This window comes from Heterocephalus glaber, unplaced genomic scaffold, assembly GCF_053883595.1.
Source record: "Heterocephalus glaber isolate CG9 unplaced genomic scaffold, H.glaber_assembly_v1.0 deba00000546, whole genome shotgun sequence".
NCBI classification, from domain to species: domain Eukaryota; kingdom Metazoa; phylum Chordata; class Mammalia; order Rodentia; family Bathyergidae; genus Heterocephalus; species Heterocephalus glaber.
Window position 1 is genome coordinate 14,636,280 of NW_028258147.1, and position 20,859 is coordinate 14,657,138.

Genomic DNA, 20,859 nt, shown 5'->3' on the forward strand with positions numbered 1-20,859 from the left:
TTATCTTTCTTCATCTTGTTGCTGGAAGTAAGTTATCTTTATTCAAAAGGAGGCTGAAGTAATTGGACCTCACAAGTAGGCTAGGCATATAAAGCTGGCTTGTTCTGTAGAAAACCACTGGAGGTGGCAGTGTGGAGGTAAGGACAATGATGATCTCCTTGTCTGCATGACGCCCTGCAGAAAAGCATTAGATGGAAGGAACAGGATCCCAGACCCAAGTCTATTTGTATTAGCTGTGCAACTTTAGCAAGAAACCCATCTTCTTAGGATTCCAGTTTTCTGATCAGGAAAATCACACAATATATATTAATCTCCTTCCAAGGAGGCATGAATAATTATTAAATGTGGATACACTGTCAGGTAAGCTTAAAGATGCTTCAAATTGAGTGAAATTTACAATTTTTTCTAGAAGTAATGTATTAATTGCTTTTTGATAAACATCTAAAATTTACTTTTCTCAATGTTAACATAGATACTCTTTCAAACATATCTTGCTTTACTTATAAAAGAAAGACAAACATTAGTCCCACTATAGAATCGAAAGTGACTTTTGGATGGCACAGAAACATGAAAAGGAAAGTGCACTGACATTTACATCTAGGAGTGTCATAGCATTAGGCACATAGAAGCTATTTTGTGTAAACCTTCTAAAACAATACTTGTATGTGTTAAGTAGCATAACTCATATTTAATAGATGAGGAAACTGAGTCTCAGCAGGGTCAGAATGTTACCTGTCATAATTAATAGACTCTAAAGTTGAAAAAAATGTTTGGTACTAAAGATTAAACTCAGGGTCTTTGCACTAAGCTATATCCCCAGCCCTTTTCTATTTTTAATTTTTTAAATTTTAAGACAGGGTTTCAGTAAGTTACGAAGTTTCCCAGACTGGGCTCTAACTTGAAATACTCCTGATTCAGCCTGTCAGAGTGCTGGGATTGCAGGTATGTGCCACCACACCTGGAAGAAAGCTGGGATTTTTGAATCCATGTCTATACAGTTTGAAAAAGTCCTGATTCTTTCTAATTATGTTCAACACACCATTATTAATAATTTTCCTTATTGGAAGAGAATCTAATCATATGCATTTAAAAATCAGTGAATTGCTTCATCTTACAACATATGTGGAAACTGAGAAAAACTTGCTGGGGAACAAACTGTGTAAAGCTTGTGCATCTCAAGGGAATTTACTCAAAGTCAAAAACAATACTTAAATAGGCTCGTGGGAAATCAAGTCTGTTCTCCTACCTGTAATAATAAATGAGACAGTCTTGGATTATGTGAGTGAGTACAAAGTAAAAACAAAGCATTTTTTTATTCTATGATTTAAAATTTAATTTTAAGGCATACAAACAAGCCTTCTGCTAGGCCTACGACTTCCAGGTACTGAGGCAACAGGCCAAGTTCATAAACTTGTAGCAATTAAAGTGTATTCTGATCCTGGGAGATGTTCTAAGAAATCTTCAAATTTATGATTATTTTTATTTTTTAATTATAAAAGTTTCTTATAGAATTGTTTTTACTATCTTCAGAGGCAGAAGGACACAAAGGATAAGTCAAAAGAACTGAAGCTGTTCTCCAGAGTAAGTGCAGGAGGCACAAATGGATATGGCATGTCTATTAGTCTTTCATCTCCCTAGGAGGTTTAGATTTAAGCCTGCTTTCCTGGCAATTGAAAACTCAAATACTCCCTTACTTCAATCTCTATAAAGAAAAGCAGCCAAAACTTTAGATGCTGCCCACTTAGCCAAGAACTGGAGGCATCAGTGTCTCACCTATGTCCTTTCCCTCTCATTGCCTCTTTATTACCTCTCATTAGAATAGGACTGAAGATAGGAAACTACCGTATGAAACAACAAGAACAAAAGAATACACATATATAAATTTAGGTAAATTTTCCCAGAATAAAGTCATGCCTCCAAGATGCCTGCTATATTGCATCAGGTGCTTCTCTGACAATAACAATGCTCACCTAATTCTTTCTGTAGGATGCTCCTGGAATGCAAAGATATATATCATAGCACAAAACTAGATTGAAACTTTTAATTTAAGCATGATTTTATAGTGGATTCAAGTCTTGTTGGTTTGAAAAACTTTTGGATATGTTTTTGTAACAGTGTTTGAAGACCACTAGAATCATTATGGTTTCAGTGCTTTGAAGACATTTATTTTCCAGAGCGTGAATTTTTGGACACACTTCTTTTCTTTTTTGCTTTCTTTAATGTAGGCAAAGTCTTTTGAAATCAATCTTTAGACTGGAGATTTTTTTGGATTGTACAATTCAAATTTGCGGCTATCTTACCATTCCAGTGGATGTAGCTGTGCCTTTTTATTCATGAGCCAAAATTGTTCAAATATATTTAAAAGAGACCAGTATTGGGTCAGGACTGAGCCATGTTTTCCCATATGATTTCTTGTATCATAAAATTCATGCATCAAAGGTTGAATTTGAGGAGCAGTGGAGGGGAAGAGCTAAGAAGAAATATGCAAAATATCAGCTTTAAGTTATGGAAAGTAAACTGGAATGTAGTATAGAAAAGACTTTATATTTAGTTCAATATTTTAAAAAATCAATTACTGTATTTATTGATTTATTAACATTTATTAACAATACATTGATCGGTACTATAATTTGATTTTCTGTGCAGTTGTGGAAGTAAATGTCACTTTTTTTAAAACAAGGAACTAATTTTGTTGATAATTATATTTCCTAATGAAGTAAGTTTTCTTTTCTTTCAAATGAGTAGAAATAGATTTCTCCTTCCTGCCAAACATGCCTGAAACAGCTAAAAAGCAGAGAGAGCCAGGCAGTAGGAAAATGAGGAGAGATCCTCTTGTGTTACAAGTGAATTTTGTCAGGGTGAAAAACAGCAACCTCACCAAAAAAAAAAAAAAAAAGAGAAAAAGAGAAAGAAAAGCCACACAAATTTAGTTTTTACCCTGGAAATCAGGAAAGTCGGGTTTGTCTTCCTCCTGAAAAATATTTAATTTTTTCACTGCAATGTGCCAAGAGACGTTCTCTACATTGACAATATCCTAGGTTATACTTTCTTGAAAGGTGAGTCTGGGTCTTTCTGATTATCTTTCTATAGTATTGAATCAAATTGTCATGAAAGTAATACTTACTATATGTAAATTAATTAAAAGAATAAATATATCAATTAAATTGTCTGGAATCCAACCCCAAAAGAGGGCTAAATTATAAAAACAAATGTCAAACATTCACTAGTTAGTAAATGGGTTACAACTCAGACACGTAGTATATATGTCTACGTAGGTTTTTTTAAAAACTTAAAAAAAGACTTGAGCCAAACATCAGTTTATTATTAATAAACTTCTTTTAAAATTATGTTTTATATAAAAAATTATGTTTTATATGGTGGAAAATGCAAATTATTACAGTTTATAAAAGCTTCAGAAGTGGAAAAGAAGCATGTACTGAGCATGGATATTCATATGTAATAAATATCCTCTGATATTGACAAATAAATTAATTGAACCCAAGAAAATATATTGAAGAGAAAATAAATACTTTTTTAAAAGACTGAAACCAGTACAAGTCACTATAATTTATTGTTGCTTTTCTTTCTTTCTTTTTTTTTTTTTTTGGTACTGGAGATCAAACTCCGGACCTTGGGCTTGTTAAGCAGGCAGAGAAACCACTGAGCTAAATTCCCGGCCCCTATTGTTGCTTTCTTTGACATTTTGTAGAGTTACAACAAATTAAGATTTAGGTAGTTTTCTAAAATGTTCTTGTTACATTCAATTATATCTTATTTTATGCAAACTAAAAGGGTATAAGAAGCAGAAATTAACATTGGTTGCATGTAAATGTCCCAAAACTAAAAGCAAAAACTTTTTAGAAAAATGCTGACCTTTTCCCACTGAGAATTGTCAAATCCTGGTAGTTACAATAATTCTATATTCTTTTACCTTTAATAAGTCACTGGTTGTCTGCAAACTTTTAAAGTAAACCATATAGATCTTGATTGTGTTACTATTTAGATCTCTGAAAGGAAGAAGGACGCTCCCAAGATTTTTATTTTGTAATGTAATATCTTTATTTTGAAGTCAAAAGCAAGTAGCTTATGGTTGATCTACTATTATCTCAGTATACAACACAAATCAAGTCACTTATGTTTTTACCAGTTGGAATTGTCCCAGACTCGCAAGTTCCTTTATGAAAGTCTTAATTGAATCAATTTCATCTAATGATAGACATTGATTGAGTTCCTTTTGATATTTTCCACCCTAGATTAAGGAAAAACAAGAAATTGCTCAAAAATCGAATCATGTTTACTCCAATGGCCTCTTCATAAATCAAATTTTAGACTTTGTAAACACCTAACCAAATGAATGTTACATGGTGCATAATAATTTTAACTTGTCAAAAACAACATCTCCATATAAGAAAACTTTGTATCTGACAAACCAGACCTGGGTGAAATAACTCAATGATGCTTTCTTTGGTCACGAAGTTAGGAGGTGAGGACAGAGGGCAGAATGGGCGTGGCAATCAGTTTGAGAATGCAGGAAAACTCTTCCATTGCCTTCCAGGGCACTGGAGGTGAGCGCCTCAAAGGATTACTCACACCGAACCTCATATAAGGGACAGCACTATTTTGGAATTTCACAGACTGTAATAAGCTGATAGCTCCCTCCCCTCTGCTATCCAACATCCTTTTATATCCATCATGCATCTCTGAGAGCCAGACTGATGCTCTATGGAGAGTTGTTTGTGAGAGATATGAGTAGTTTTTGTGAAACCACTCACATTCTACTGTTCCAAATTTTCCAAATATAGGTTTCAAAAACAGAAAAATATGTGAAGACAATATTTAGCTTGGTAATCTATATTTTTTTAATGTATCAACAGTACTTGTGCTAACATGTCATAAGAATCAGCCAATTCTACTCTGAAGCACCACACCCTGATCATCAGCATCTAGCCTTAACATGTTAATAGGCATGAAGGTTTTAAAAGATTAATGTTATAATTTAAGTCCCCTGATATTAATTTGGAGTGCTCCCTGCTCCAGAATAGCTCTAGACTACCTCCAAAAAATTCTAATATTCCTTTAAAAGTATTCTATAATGTACATGTTTACTCACAATATCTGTAAACATTCCTTAGGAAATATAAATGTCTTTACTTCATTTTTAGCCCATAATTTCATCACAGTCATTGACTTGAACACTTAGTTGATCTAAAAATAATGTTGGTCTCCAGATCAGAAAAAATTAAGAGGTGTAACATAACATACTAATTTTGAATGATTTTTAAAATTGCTTAATTGTGAAAAAATAGCACCTGAAGAATGACTTGAAAAAATACTAATCAGTGTACAAATATGCACTTACCTTAAATACACCTGATTTATAAAGTCTCTGAAATATCTCAGAAAATATAGAAAGTGAAGATTTATTGGAGAAGAGAAAATCAAAAGTGTCTTTTAAAAGGAATTCTTCTGTATTTTGGTCCTCAAACTCCATATTATCATCTTCTTGAAAATTTAAATGCTCATGCACCTTTCAAAGGGTAAAAGCACAGCAAATATTTTTCATTAAGTTTTACAGTGGACTTCTAACATGTGATTTATTTTCTATTGGATTGTAGATCAGAACTGACATCTAGTGGTCTTTCAGGAAGTCAGCAGTTGTATAAATGTTAGCAATGTTCTTTTAAGATACAATTCTTTAATATATGAGGAAATTAACTAAGTATTATAAAACCACATTGGCTTATCTTGAAACCCTTTATAATTAAAGAATCTGTGTTCATGAAAGATAATATGTAACTTTTTTTCTGAACTAGACATTTAAAAAGCATAATGCCAACTATTAGATATGTGTGCAAAATAATAAATGGCCATTAAAATATGTCATTTATAAAGCTTTAAACTTGAAAACTATTTAACCAAATGTCTGTAATTGGTTTCTCTGTATTTTTATTTGTCAAACAAATAAATGCTATATGAAGTTGAATTCTCATTATCCCTGATTTTAATTTGTTCTTCCCTTCTTGCCATCTCATAATCCAAGAAACAGGTTTCTACAGACTAATTAAATGAATTTTTTTTATCTTCTTGACATTTTGATGCCGAGTTTAAAAGTAAAAATGTATAGAGGGAGATTATCTAAAATGTTCATTTAATTGCAGAGACTTGAAAAGAGTCGAAGTGTACAAAAACACTATTCAACATATATATGCATATACCAGAAAAAAACGTACTTCAAAATTCCCATGGCTTTTAAAATTCAAATATATACCAATTTAAAATTTGATGTCGGTACATAAAACATAACAGAGTTATGCTTTCCATAACATCATGTGTAATAAAATCCGGGTAATCTGCCCTTTTCTACTATCTGTAGGTCTTGCTTTTCTCCATTAACACATACTAGTCTTTTCTTCATAAGCAGTAGTTGAACCATAGAAAAATTCATGTCAATTCCATCATGGACTGGAGCTCATAGAATCCCCACATGCCAGTTAACTCCTTCAACCAAAATGTACCAAAGCCTGTAGTGATTTTAATGGAAGTTTCTATTTATCCATTGGTTATGATAAATGAAAATAACACACACACACACACACACACACACTTTACCACACTCATGAGGTCTTTGGCATACTCACCTGAAGCACTACAGGGTACCTGAAATTGCCATAACCGATATCAAAAGTTAAAAGCTGGAAACATAATCTACATCTGAAATAAAAACATAAGGTAACATGAAAATATGGTCTCTTCACTATACTTACCCAATTATTTGGTATTATACTGTTAGTAGTTGCTGTGGTGAAATTTAAATTTCCATGTCTGTTCTTATTAAAAAGAGTAGTGGTTTGGATAATTGAAAATAACAAATAATTCACTTTTGGATTTGGAATCTGCTTTGTTCCTTACATAAAATACAAAAATACCTAAGTTATTCACAGCATATTAAATTAAATGATGAAGTTATTCCATGAAACCCTCAAAATGGAGATGAAAACTTTTACATATTAGGCACGCATTTACATACAAAGTATAATAATGAGTATAATAAATTGAGGCATCTCTCGGTTTTGTTTACACACTGGATAGATAGAAAAAGACAAGTTGCATTCAAAAAGCTGAGAAATGAGGAGAGAAGTTACTGGACTTTCTTAATAAAAGTTTTTCTTTCCTCTTCCACAGTTTGAAATCACTGGAATATTTGATACAAAAGTTTAGACTTAGAATGGCCCCAAAGCCTCAGTGTTTGGAAGGTGATTTGATCCTGGGGGTGCTGCAGCTGATTTGCTCTTAGGAGACAGAGCCTGGCCAGAAGTGGGCCACTGGGCTGTGACCAGCAAGGGTGCATCTCCTTCCGTGGCTCCTTCCTTTGCTCTCTGCTTCCCGGCCATCATGGTTGAGGGGCTTTTCCTCCACCCAGGCCCTTCCACCATCCATTTCCGCCTTGGAGCCCACAACTTACAGAAGCATAGACTGTAACTATGAGGCAAAACAAGCTTCTCCTCCTTTAAGTTGTGGTTGTTGGGCATTATCCTAACAATGAGGAGAGTATCTAAGACCTTGAGGACAAAATTTATTATGTACAGGCAAAATTACATTAAGTCACATTAAGCACATATGATAGAAATAGCTTAACTGGAAAAGAAACTGCAATTTAAAATTAATTTAAAATTTTGTGCTGCAGCATTTGGATACTAACAAATGTGTAGCATGCTCTGAAGCTTTAGGATCTATAAACTGGGTCATTTATGTTGAGCAGGTCATATTTGTACAACAGTGACATTAAAATTTCCCAAGGACCACCTACTTGTGATAATTAAGATATAGTTTCACTAACAATTTTTAGAAGATAGGTTTCTTTCTTTTTAAATTAAAATTTGGTTGTACCTATGGAAGGTCTTTGGTCCCTGAGTAGATGTTTCACTGAAGACTTCAGCTGCCAGCAAGAGTTTGCTGATTGCTTCTTTCATAGTATCCAAGGCCTGCAGAGGTGAACTGGCCCTCAGGAATGTCTCAAAAAATGTTTGCAGCTGCAAACAAAGTAAAAGATTCATAGGATGAGACAAGGCTTGGTTTGTTTCTCTGTGATTTCCATCTCATGCTCAATGTTATAGATTCCTCTAAGTTAGCTCCCTTTGTCACATTCAAGCAAAATTCCTTAAAGAGGAAAGTTTGATGTTGTAAGGTTTAAATATTTTATAATTTAAATCATAATGCGCATGAAAAGATTTAAATACCTTCTAATTTAAGTAACTTTAGAGGTTCTTACTCCATTTTTATTTTCTGCATGTCATGGCATCTAATCATGGAAAGTGCGATGGAACTTAGGTAACAAGCCCTGTGGTCAGAACACCCAAGTTTAATTTGTGACTCTGCTAATGTGGGATGTGGGGTGGACTTGCCTCTCACTGCTCTGAGTGTTTGTGTCTTGGGATTAATACACATCAACAGGAGAGTGGAGAAGCCAAAGTGGAAGAAAATGTTTTTCAAAGTCACTGGAAAGTATAAAATTCAAAATTTAGCTTTTTTTTGTTAGTCTCAGTTTTCTACATATCAATACAAATGTCTGTATCAAAGTTGTTTATTTTCTGCATTTTTCTCTTAAAGATCTAGCCAACTAGAGAAGAATCTAAGAGAATCCTGGTGTTCTGCTAATATTTTAATTTAATATTTCATGTGGATAGAAAAGATAGGGCAGGGGAGATAAAGCTCAGCTTTATGTCTTCTTAGAAACATTAACATTAGTATCCTAAACAGCTGTTTTTATTTCCTTAAATATTAAAACAAACACACAACAAAAGTCCCATATGAGGATGCTTAGCATTAAAATTCAAGTCAATCTTTTAAAAAAGTATAAAACAAATCACATATTGATTCATAGACTTCTAGATAAACATACCTTTCAAAGATGAAGAACAAAAAATATTTTTTGTAAAAACATGCAGCAGGTAGAGTTTCTATTAATGTTTTTGAAAGAACAGATGAAACCCATCAGAACTGCATAAGACTGCAAAGTGAAAAACTTTTTGTTGCTCTAATAATGAAGGACAAATATTGGCACAAATTTCTTAAGGAAAATGGTAATTTTATCTTAAAAATGCACAAGCAAAATTCTCTCAAGATAAACAAATACCAACTTCATAAACTTTTACCAGCTGAAAAACAGAAACCTAATGAGACTACACATTAAGCCCCTTGAAAGGATATCGTCAGTATTTGGCAATTGGGATATTTTCTCATTTCACTAAGGAAAATGAATGTAGTAATTGTATAATTAAAAGAAAACAAATTAATGCTAACACTAAAGTCTTAATGTCTGTCAGTCAAAATAGAATAACATTATGTTTTTCTAAATAAAAGTAACTAACTCATCATGTTTTACACAGTGCACCTTATTATGCAGAAAAAATTATTGATAGTATTTCATTTTACCTAAATGTCAGGGAGGTTAAGGTTAATACTATAAGAAGGCTGGAAATGTCTCAGTAGCATATAAGGCATAGAAGTTTAAGTACCAGATTATATCCTGCAGGAGGAAGAGTAATTAGCAAGTAAACATTTTAGGATGGTGTTAATTCTTCTAATGTGAAAACGATTGTTTCTTAATTTCTTACTGTAACAGCATTAAATATGGAATGCTATTCGATTCTTTCATCCAGCTCAACTTTCAGAGAGAATTGTATTCTGGAAAGCGCAGTGCTCTGTGCCTTGGGGACGAGTTTCATAAAATAGTGATAATTAGACAGGAGACAAGTGCCCAATATTCCTCAAGAGGTATTTTTTTATTGTTTTTCTTTCTTCTGCTGCTGTCCCAAATGCTGGCCAAAGTTACATCAGATGCCCAGGGGCACACCAGGAGACATTTGCTTTGGCTGCAGCAAGCTTCCTTCATGCATGACTTTTCCAGAGGATTCCACTCTTGAGCCCCCTGGATGACTCTGCCCCTCTGTGTCTACCCTCATCAGGTCCACCAGGAGGCAGCCCCTCCCAGGACTAAACAAAAGCTCTGACACTGATCATACCCATCCTGTCATTTTTCCCTAGACAACAACTTTCCTCCCATTAGTGGGTCACTGTTGCACTGTTCACTCTTAGGCTGGAATATAAATCCTAATAAAGCTATTCTTAGCAGACAGGCAGGTCTGTGCATGCCCTACCAAGGTCCCAAGTCATGCAGAAGATGCCGAATCACCCTCGCTGCAGACAGGCAGGTCTGCCCATGCCCTACCGAGGCCCCAAGTGGCACAGAACATGCCGAATCAGCCCACTGCAGACAGGCAGGTCTGTGCACACACTACCGAGATCCCGAGTCCCGCGGAAGACGACCAATCACCCCGCTGCAGACAGGCAGCCACCTGGTTCCACACTACAAAGACTCAAAGGACACCAGACCACCAGACCAAGGCACTGAGTCCTGCTGCTCCCAGCCCAGAGGTAGGGGCTTCTGAGCCACCATCCCACTGCTCCTGGTCCAGAGGAAGGGGCCTACGGGTCACCATCCCTCCCACTGCTCCCAGCCCAGAGGAAAGGGCTTTTGGGCTACCTGCTGTCCCGCTACTCCTGGCCCAGAGGAAGGGGCTTCCGGGCCACCATCCCTCCCTCTGCTCCCAGCCCACAGGAAAGGACTTTTGGGTCACCATCCCTACCGCTGCTCCCAGCCCCTGTCCCACCTCTCCCAGCTCAGGGAAGGTAATCCATGCAGGAGCTAACAGCCCCCCACCCCAGTCAAAATGAGAAAACACATAAATGAGTCTCAAAACCAGACTTCCAGATCACCTACAGCAACCCCAAAGGGAAATGAGATGGAACACTCTGATACTAAACACCCTGGACGCACTGAACTGGCAACAAAAGGGGATATGGAAAAAATGAAATCAGAAATAATTTCTCAGATAACAGGAGAAATTGTGCCCCCTAGTGCAAGACATGATTAATAAATCTAGAGAGGAGCTGAGGAACATGATGTAATCCCAAAATAAGAAACAAATGGAATCCATAAAACAGATGCAAATAGATTTCCAGGATATGAAAAACTCCACTGAAAGGCTACACAGCAGAATGAGCCAATGTGAGGATAGAATTTCAGATATAGAAGATAAGATTCCAGTTAGTGACCAGCAAAGGAAAAATTGCTTCAAAATTGTAAGGGAACATGAGAAATCAATCCAGCAGCTGCTAGATGATGCAAAGAAGAATAACATAAGACTGATTGGAGTCAATGAAGAAAGAGGAGAGAGTGCAGATGACATAAAAAATCTCTTCACAGAAATAATGGCAGAAAACTTCCCAAGCAGGGGAAAAGAGCTTGACAAACAGATAAGTGAGGCATATAGGACTCCAAATAGCCTTGATCAAAAAAAAATCTACACATAGGCATATAATTGTTAAGATTCCAGACACACAAGAGAAGAACAAAGTTCTACAAGCAGTCAGAGAAAAGAAACAAATCACAAACAAAGGAAAGCCCATCAGAATCACAGAAGGCTTCTCAACACAAACCATCAAGGCAAGAAGAGCTTGGAGTGACAGATTCCAAGCTCTAAAATAAAACAGCCTCCAACCCAGATTGATGTACCCTGCAAAACTATCTTTCAAAATTGATGCAGAAATAAGATACTTTCATGACAAAGAGCACCTCAGGAACTTCGTGAATACCAAACCAGCACTCCAAAGAATTTTACACAATATCCTAGGAACAGACATTGAGGATCACAACCCCAGGAAGCAAAGCAGAATGAACCCATCTGGCATGACAAGAAATTAAATGCAAAGGGGGAGAACCCAACAAAAAGAAAAAGTCATGGCAATGACAAGTCAATATATTTCAGTTATAACCATCAACGTTAATGGTCTCAATTCACCAATCAAAAGAAATAGACTGGCAGAATGGGTCAAGAAGCAAAATCGAACAATATGCTGCATACAAGAAACACACTTCATTCAAAAGGAAACTCATAGGCTGAAAGTTAAAGGGTGGAAAGCAATACTGCATGCAACAGGAACCCCAAAAAAAGCAGGAGTAGCTATCCTCTTTGCAGATCAAGTAGATTTCAAACCAACACTGATTAAGAAAGACAAAGAAGGACACTACATCCTTGTAAAGGGAAGAATCCAAGAGGAAGAGATGACAATCATAAGTATCTATGCACCAAACACTAGTGCACCCAACTATATAAAACAAATACTAACCGACATGAAAAGTCATGTATGCACTAATACAATTGTAGTGGGGGACCTCAACACCCCACTGTCACAAATAGATAGATCAACTAGACTAAAAACAAGTAATGAAATACTAGAACTCAATCGAACTCTTAAACAAATGAACTTAACAGATGTTTACAGAGTCTTCCATCCCACAAAATCAGAATACACATTCTTCTCAGCTGCACATGGGTCATTCTCAAAAAGAGACCACATACTGACACATAGAACATGTTTAAGTAAGAGCAAAGGAATTGAAGTTATCCCCTGTATATTATCAGACCATAGTGCAATGAAAATGGAGATCCATAGCAAAAGAAGCTCAAAAAATTTCATAAACACATGGGAATTGAACAACACACTTCTGAATAACCAATGGGTCACAGAGGAAATTAAAGAAGAAATCAGACAGTTCCTTCAATTACATGACAATGACAATACAACATATCGGAATCTATATGGGACACAATGAAAGCCGTCTTATGAGGGAAATTCATAGCAGTGAATATGCATATTGGGAAAACAGAACGAGCCCAATTAAACAACCTGATGCTGAACCTCAAGCTTCTAGAAAAAGAAGAGCAGGACAAACCCAAAGCTCATACAAGGGAGGAAATTATAAAGATCAGAGGAGAAATCAATGCAACGGAGACTAAGAGAATGATACAAAAAATCAATGAAGCCAAGAGTTGGTTCTTCAAAAGAATCAACAAAATTGACAAACCTTTGGCCAACCTGGTCAGAAAAGGGAAAGAAAAGGCCCAAATCCATGCAATTAGGAATGAAAAGGGTGAAATTACAGCAGACCCAGCAGAAATCCAGAGGATCATCAATACCTACTTCCAGAACCTATACATCAATAAGATGGACAACACAGAAGAAATGGACAGATTCCTAGATACATATGAATTACCAAAGTTGAACGAAGAAGACCTAAAAATTCTGAACAACCCAATATCAACCAATGAAATTGAAAATGTCATTAAAAACTTATCAACTAAGAAAAGCCCAGACCCTGATGGCTTCACTGCTGAATTCTACAAGACATTTAGAGGGGAACTGTTGCCACTACTGTTTAAACTCTTCAATGAAATTGAAAGGGAAGCAATACTCCCAAATTCATTCCTGGAAGCAAGCATCACCTTGATCCCCAAAGCAGAGAAAGACCCAGCTGAAAAAGAGAACTATAGGCCAATCTCACTAATGAACATAGATGCAAAAGTCCTTAATAAGATAATGGCAAACAGAATGCAGAAGATCATCAAGAATATTATACACCCTGATCAAGTGGGATTCATCCCAGGGATGCAGGGATGGTTCAATATATGCAAATCAATCAATGTAATACACTATATCAATAGAGCCAAGGACAAAAACCATATGGTTATCTCCATAGATGCAGAAAAAACATTTGACAAAATCCAACATGGATTTATGATAAAAACCCTATAAAAAATTGGAATAGATGGTCTCTACCTCAAACTGATAAAAGCTATCTATGAAAAACCAACAGCCAATATCATACTAAATGGTCAAAAACTGAAATCCTTCACACTGAAATCAGGAACAAGAGAAGGATGTCCACTATCACCACTCTTGTTCAATATAGTTCTGGAAACATTAGCCATGACAATTAGACAAGAGAAAGAAATAAAAGGAATAAAGATAGGAAATGAAGAAGTCAAATTGTCATTATTTGCAGATGACATGATACTCTATATAGAAGACCCCAAGAACTCCACCAAAAGTCTTCTAGACTTAATAACCAAATTCAGTCAGGTAGCTGATTACAAGGTCAACACACAAAAATCAGTAGCTTTCCTCTACACCAATGACAGACTCACTGAGAGAGAAATAGGGAAAATAATTCCTTTCACAATAGCATCCAAAAACCTGAAATACCTAGGAATCATCCTAACGAAAGAAATCAAAGCCCTCTTCTCTGAAAACTATGGCACTCTGAAAAGAGAGATTGAAGATGATATCAGAAAATGGAAAGACATCCCCTGCTCCTGGGTAGGAAGGATTAATATAGTGAAAATGGCCATACTTCCAAAACTGCAATACAGATTTAATGCAATTCCAATTGAGATCCCAGGAGCATACTTCATAGACCTAGAGAAAACTATCCAAAAATTCATTTGGAAGAAGAAGAGACCCAGAACAGCAAAATCGATTCTAGGTAACAGAGACATGGCAGGGGGTATCACAATCTCCAACCTGCAACTCTACTACAAAACTACTGTGATAAAAACAGCATGGTACTGGCAAAGAAACAGACTTGAGGACCAGTGGAACAGATTAGAAGATGCAGAAACAATGCCAGACACACTCAGCCATCTCATCTTCGATAAAGGAGCCAAACACCCTCAGTGGAGGAAAGATAGCCTCTTTAATAAATGGTGCTGGAAAAACTGGGCTTCAAAACTTGCCAAAGATTAAAACTAGACCTGTATCTCTCACCATGCACTAAACTAAAATCAAAATAGATTAAAAATCTAAATATTAAAATAGAAATTCTGAACCAGTTGGAACAGAGGTTAGTAGAACCCTTGAAGACATCGGGGTAGGAAAAGATTTTATGAACAAAACCTCAGTTGCCCATGAACTAGCACAAACAATCAACAAGTGGGATCTCTTCCTATTAAAACTCTTCTGCACAGCAAGAGAAACCACCAGCAGTGTGAAGAGAAAACCCACAATGTGGGAAAAAATCTTCACCTGCTCTTCCTCAGATAAGGTCTACTATCTCGAATCTATAAAGAACTTGAAAAGATCAGACCTCCCAAATTTAAAGACCCAATCTGAAAATGGGCATCTGAAATGAACAGATATTTCTCAGACAAACAAGTAGAAATAGCAAATAAATACATGAAGAAATGTTCAACATCACTGGTCATTCGAGAGATGCAAATGAAAACAATGCTGAGATTCCACTTCACTCCGGAAAGAATGGCTGCTATCCTGAAATCAACCAATAACAGATGCTGGTGGGGCTGTGGGGAAAGAGGAACCCTGGTCCACTGCTGGTGGGAGTGTAGACTGGTGCAACCACTGTGGAAATCAGTATGGAGATACCTCAAAGAACTAGGACTGGAAGTCCCATTTGACCCTGCTATTCCACTGCTGGGGATCTTCCCCAAAGAATTAAAAGAATTATACCACAGTGATATATGTGCGCCCATGTTCATAGCAGCACAGTTTGTAATAGCTAAAACTTGTAAACAGCCCAAATGCCCATCAACTGGAGACTGGATAAAGAAAATGTGGGATTTTTTTACAAAATGGAGTATTACTCAACCATAAAAAATGAGAAATTAGAGACATTTATAGCTAAGTGGATGCACATTGAGGTGATACTCTTAAGTGAAATAAATAGGACACACATGAATAAATACTGAATAGTTTCTCTGGTGTGAGAAACTGAAAGTGTAAATAAGGACTAAATGTATAATAGATAATGTGAAATAGGAAAAAAAGGGGCAAAGGGGAAGGAAGTGGGAGGGCTAGGGGAAAGGATAGAAGGGAATGAGATTAATATGAGAAAATGGAAAAATAGGAACAAAATCTTTGTAAATAGGGAGGACTGGAGGGGTTGAAGGGAGGGCTGGGCAAGGGTGAAAAATAAGAACCAAGAGAGACTATGTAAAGGTGCAAATTTCCAATGATGAATGTCATTATATTGTATACCTAAAATGTACCAATGATTAGAATGAATAATTGACAATGCAAAATAGGAAGAAAAGGTCCAAAGGAGTAGGGGTAGTGGGAGGGGCAGGGGAAAGGAAAGAAGGGAAAGGAAAAATGCTGAGCAATGGAAAAAATGGAAATAAAGTCTTTGTAAATAGGGAAGGGTAGAGGGCGTGAAGGGAGGGCTAGGAATGGGGAAAAAATAAGAACCAAGATGCATCATGTAAAGGCACAATTCCCAATGAGAAATGTAATTGTGTTGTATACCTACAATGTACCAATAAAAGAATTTAGTAAAAAAAATTAAAAAATAAAAAAAATTTTAAAAAAAGCTATTCTTATATGACATATTTTTGCATATCCATGACTTCTTTCTCAAGAAGGACAGGCTGAGCTGAAAATACTGACAGCTGGCAACAGCAAAGGTGGCTAGCAGCCGGAGAATAATGGACAGCAATGGAGAGTTGCCATAGGCTACTGTCTCTGGTCACAGAAAAGGCTTCCTGTAGCTGTTGACTCTGGATTCCAGGAGAGTGGTGGGGTGCTGCTAACATTAATACCTGATAGCCACTGGCTCAGGACTGGTAACCCTACAAGGGCTACACTTTGCCTGTTTGTGACTTCTATCCTAATGGAGCAAAAGAAGTATTGGCCACTTGTTAACAACAATATTATAGACTCCCAGATTCAACTTTAGTTCTGTGTCAAAGTTGTGAGAGTTTGTAGGATTAATAGCAATACTGACTTTATGGAGATACTGCCAGGATGAAAGGAGAGGATCTATTTAAGGCATACCGCGGCCAAACAGCAGGCAGTGCATGTTAGTTTCTGTGATTGTTTATTTATTAATACAGAACAAGGTCTGGTAAACTAAAACTGGTCTAAAAGAATAAAGTCTTAAACAAAAACAGACAAGTCCATAGCTATGTAAAGATTTTAATTAAAGTAATTTTTGAATCCAGATTCTCATAAAGCAATACATATTTCTGACATCAACTAAAGAGAGCTTATAAGTCTTTCAATAAAAATGTTTTTGAAAAAGACAGTAAGGAGGTTTCATGATTGAATGAAACCCTCTTCACAAGTGTCTACTGCCTTACAAAACTAGAAGAGTAGAACTGATGGACCTAAACAACTGGCTTTTTCCCTTCCCCCATTTCCCTATGAATTCAAGTTGCTAAAAGAAGGAATAACCTTAAGTAGGAGGTTAACGCCAATAACTTTGGCTAAGAAGGCAAGCGAATAAGAACATATCTGCCTTTATAGCTAGAAATGTTAAAACAAGAGAGAGAAAATGAAATTTAGAAAGCAAGACTCTAAAAGGGAAACTTTTCCTTGTTTTTGTATTACTTCTGCATGCAATTTTAATCTCTGAATGCATTCCCTACTATCTCCCTGCATGCATTTCGACTTACATAAGCCCTTTGAAAGAAAATTCCAGGTGAGTGTGATTGCATCTATTGAATATATTTAGTATAGTGACTAGCAAACTTCATATGCAGAATTTAAAATCATGCAAATGTTTAATATATGTATATTTTAAAAATCATTAACTTTAAATAAGTCTCACGAAGAGGCTACATTTCTATCATTCCTTACTCATCTAGACTAAATGAAAGACTTATTTGTGTGTCTGGTTATGTTGCAATTTATTACTCTAATTGTATTTCCTTGACAAAATCACTTTAATTCCTTACATTTCAGTATGCTCAGATGCACAATGACAGAACTTTCCTTCATGATTTCATTAGACAATATCAAATCAGAAATTATTTGATATTAATTCCATTCAAATGCCATCAGAACCTGAAAAAACACATTTCACCCAGAATCTTCCTTAAATCAAGCACAAATCCTTGAAGAGACAAAATCACACTCATGGCTAATTTTAAATACTCAAGCCATAAACCCAAATATCAAGGAGACTTCCTCTTTGTATCACCATGACTGGTCAATGTTTTTAAGCTAAATAAATAAAAAATGTAAATTTCCAAGGAAATCTTTGCCTCAGCCTCAGCAAGGAGATAAAAATGAATGTAATTTAAAACTTTTTATAAGGCATGAAACAATTTTATGGAATATAAATTCTCCCTCTTCAGTGTAACAATGAAATACAAATTTCATTGAAATTCGTGAAAATAAATTATATAGAAAATTATCTTGTAAGATCATGATTGTATCCAGTCAGTTAAGCATCACCATTTGTATGTGTCCAAAATTCAAGCAATAAAAAAATGAGGTATTTCAATTTTTACAACGTGAATCATCCAAGTAACTTACTGAGATACAAGTAGGTGGACCAAACTTATCAATTAAAAAATGGAAGGAGAAGAGAAACTGAGGATGAACCTGAAAGTATTTATAGCAAAAGCTCAAGTATGTATTTGATATCTTAGAATACTTCCCAAGTGCCTCAATTATCTACCTTACTATCTGGCCTTATCTCTAATAACTCTTTCCATTCCATGTTCTATGTTTCACTTTCTTATTTCTCTATCCTCCCATGAGATGCTGGACAAATTGCTCTCAGTATCAACACATGTTAAACTTGATGACTTCCTGGCTCAGATTTTTTTAAATCAAGAACTGTCTCATTTTTTGGTTTGAGTTTCCAGTGCCTAATGCAGAATAATTTTTCATAAATACTTTAAGTAAATACTCATAACTATAACAGTGCAAAAACCACAGAGACCTTGATAAGAGGAGTCTTTTACTGTCTTTTCTACCTGTTTAGGACAGCGTATTTTTTTCTTATTCCATCTCTTGAGAGAGAAAGGATATACATTTCTCTGATAACTTGTAATAAAATCTTTGAAAAACAGAAGCTTATAGTTGTTTGAGAGTACTTTGTGATTAAAAAATATAATTCAAGAGTTAGAGCAAAGGACAAAAGATTAACCAATAACAGTACTCTTAAAAGTAATGTCCTTGACTAACAAGGGAACTATAGCAGAATGGTAGTATTTCAGTATTTTGAAATTTGGGTAGTATTTAATAATATTGTACCTCACATTTATCAAGATTTCTCTCAATGTTATTGTTGGTGAGAAATTATCACCTTCTCAAAGTAAAGAAGAATACTGTTATTTGAAAATATTTTGTGCCAAACATCATAGGAAAAGGTATAGTAAGAGAAAAAGGAAAAGGTTAGTAATATTACTAATCTTTAGAAAAATGCGATTTTAAACCATTGTGAGACATTGCCTTATACCGGTTAGGATGATTATTATTTTTAAAAATAGAAAATTAAAGGTGTTGGCTAGAATATGAGGGAATTAGAATTCCTTTGGCTTCTTGGTGGGAATGTAAAGCAGTCCAGCCACCTGGAAATCTGTATTCTGTTTACCATTTGATCCAGTTTTTCCACTTTGGAGAATATATATAAAATAATTTAAAGTAGTATTGAAAACAGATATTTGCACACCCATTTTCGTAGTGCCATTATTCACAATAGACAAAAGCTGGAAGCAATCCAAGGGTACAGTGACAGATGAAAGGATCAGCAAAGCATGGTCCATTCATGCATTGAATACTAGTTAGTCTTTTAAAAGAAAGAAATTTGGAACATGCTATAACGTTGATGAGCCTTGATGAGATTACGCTAAATGAAATAATCCAATCACAAAATACTGCACTTAACAGAGCACTTTGAGTTGTCAAATGGATAGCAACAGAAAGCAGAAAAGTCGTTGTCAGAGGCTAAAGAGAGGGAGAAATGGCAAGCTGTTATTTAGAGGACAGTGTACCATTTCAGTTATGCAAAAAGTTCTGGAGACTGTTTGCACAAGAGTATGAGTATCCACAACCCTTAAACTGTGCAACTAAAAGTGGGTATGGTTGTAAATTTGTGTTATTGTATATGTTAACCCAGTGAAACTTTCACAAAATTATTTTGCAGTTTTCACAGCTGCACTCCATGATATAACCATGTGTAACCACTTGCTAACTTTGTATCACCAAACTCCAAAAGAGTGCTCCTTTACTGGTCAGAAGTTTTGCAAAACAAACAAACAGAACAATAACAACAACAAAACCCCTCCTTTGCTTTGTTTTTCAGCTTCCACAGAGAGCAGAAATACTCTCTATTTCCATACCATCTTCTCTTGGTCTCTGTTTTATCCATGCACACTTTTTATCCTTATTATTTGTTTTGGATGTGAAAGAGCACATAGCAAACTTGATGATAATAAAATGATCCATCAGAGAGCGCAAACTAATGGTGGAACACAAGTCCAAGAGATGATTGTTTCAGGTTTCAGTCAATACTCAAAAGAAAATATCACATAAGGATTCAGGCACAGTTTTACCCATCGGTAAATATATGAAAATTAAATAGATGGGCCGGGGATTTAGCTCAGTGGTTCCGCTGCCTGCCTCCCAAGTGCATGGAACCGAGTTTGACGATCCCCGGTAGCAAAAAAAAAAAAAAAAAAAAAAAAATTAAATAGATAAAATGCAACAGTCTATGGTCTTTGTCCAAATTAAAGGGGAAACAGGGATGCATTTATGTCTATTTCTAATACAGTTCAAATTTAAACCTATTGTACTTTACAGATGTTATTCTGCTTTTTTCAGACTCAACAGGGTTCTCTTTGAATTTGATCTAACCAATCTGTTCCCTTGCCTCTCACTGAACGCTTAAAATATATCTGAAGTAACCCAAATGTTTCAAAATTTTATAACAATATACTTTTATATGACAATCTTTTTGACCACCCTGTAATTCTCAATTTTAAAATGTTCATAATTTTAAGTTTAATACTTAATTTTAGTGGTCATATGCTCTAAAGACTTCTGATGCAATTATTGGCCATATATAATTGTTCAGAGCAACAAATGTGTGTTAAAAATCTTGTTAAATAATTTCTGAAGCAAAAAGGTAAAGTTCTATTGCAAATCTCAGATGGTATGGTTTCTTTTTATGCATCTAATTAATATGTCCCCTGAAAGAATCATTCTTATTGC

General features: G+C 35.5%; 1 protein-coding gene across 4 annotated transcripts in view; it reads right to left on the reverse strand.

Moving 5' to 3' along the window:
- Positions 1–20,859, reverse strand: part of Cped1 (cadherin like and PC-esterase domain containing 1) — a 280,168-nt gene that overhangs the window by 145,880 nt on the left and 113,429 nt on the right. For all 4 annotated transcript variants that reach the window (XR_002386702.2, XR_002386701.2, XM_021237581.2 and 1 more), the window contains 5 exons: positions 7,888–8,030; positions 6,639–6,711; positions 5,360–5,527; positions 4,145–4,249; positions 2,301–2,470 (listed from right to left, as the gene is read on the reverse strand). Coding sequence is in view for 2 of the 4 variants with exons in the window: in XM_021237581.2 (XP_021093240.2) it covers positions 2,301–2,470; positions 4,145–4,249; positions 5,360–5,527; positions 6,639–6,711; positions 7,888–8,030 (659 nt within the window). In the remaining 2 variants the exon portion in view is untranslated. The remainder of the gene's footprint in view (positions 1–2,300; positions 2,471–4,144; positions 4,250–5,359; positions 5,528–6,638; positions 6,712–7,887; positions 8,031–20,859) is intronic.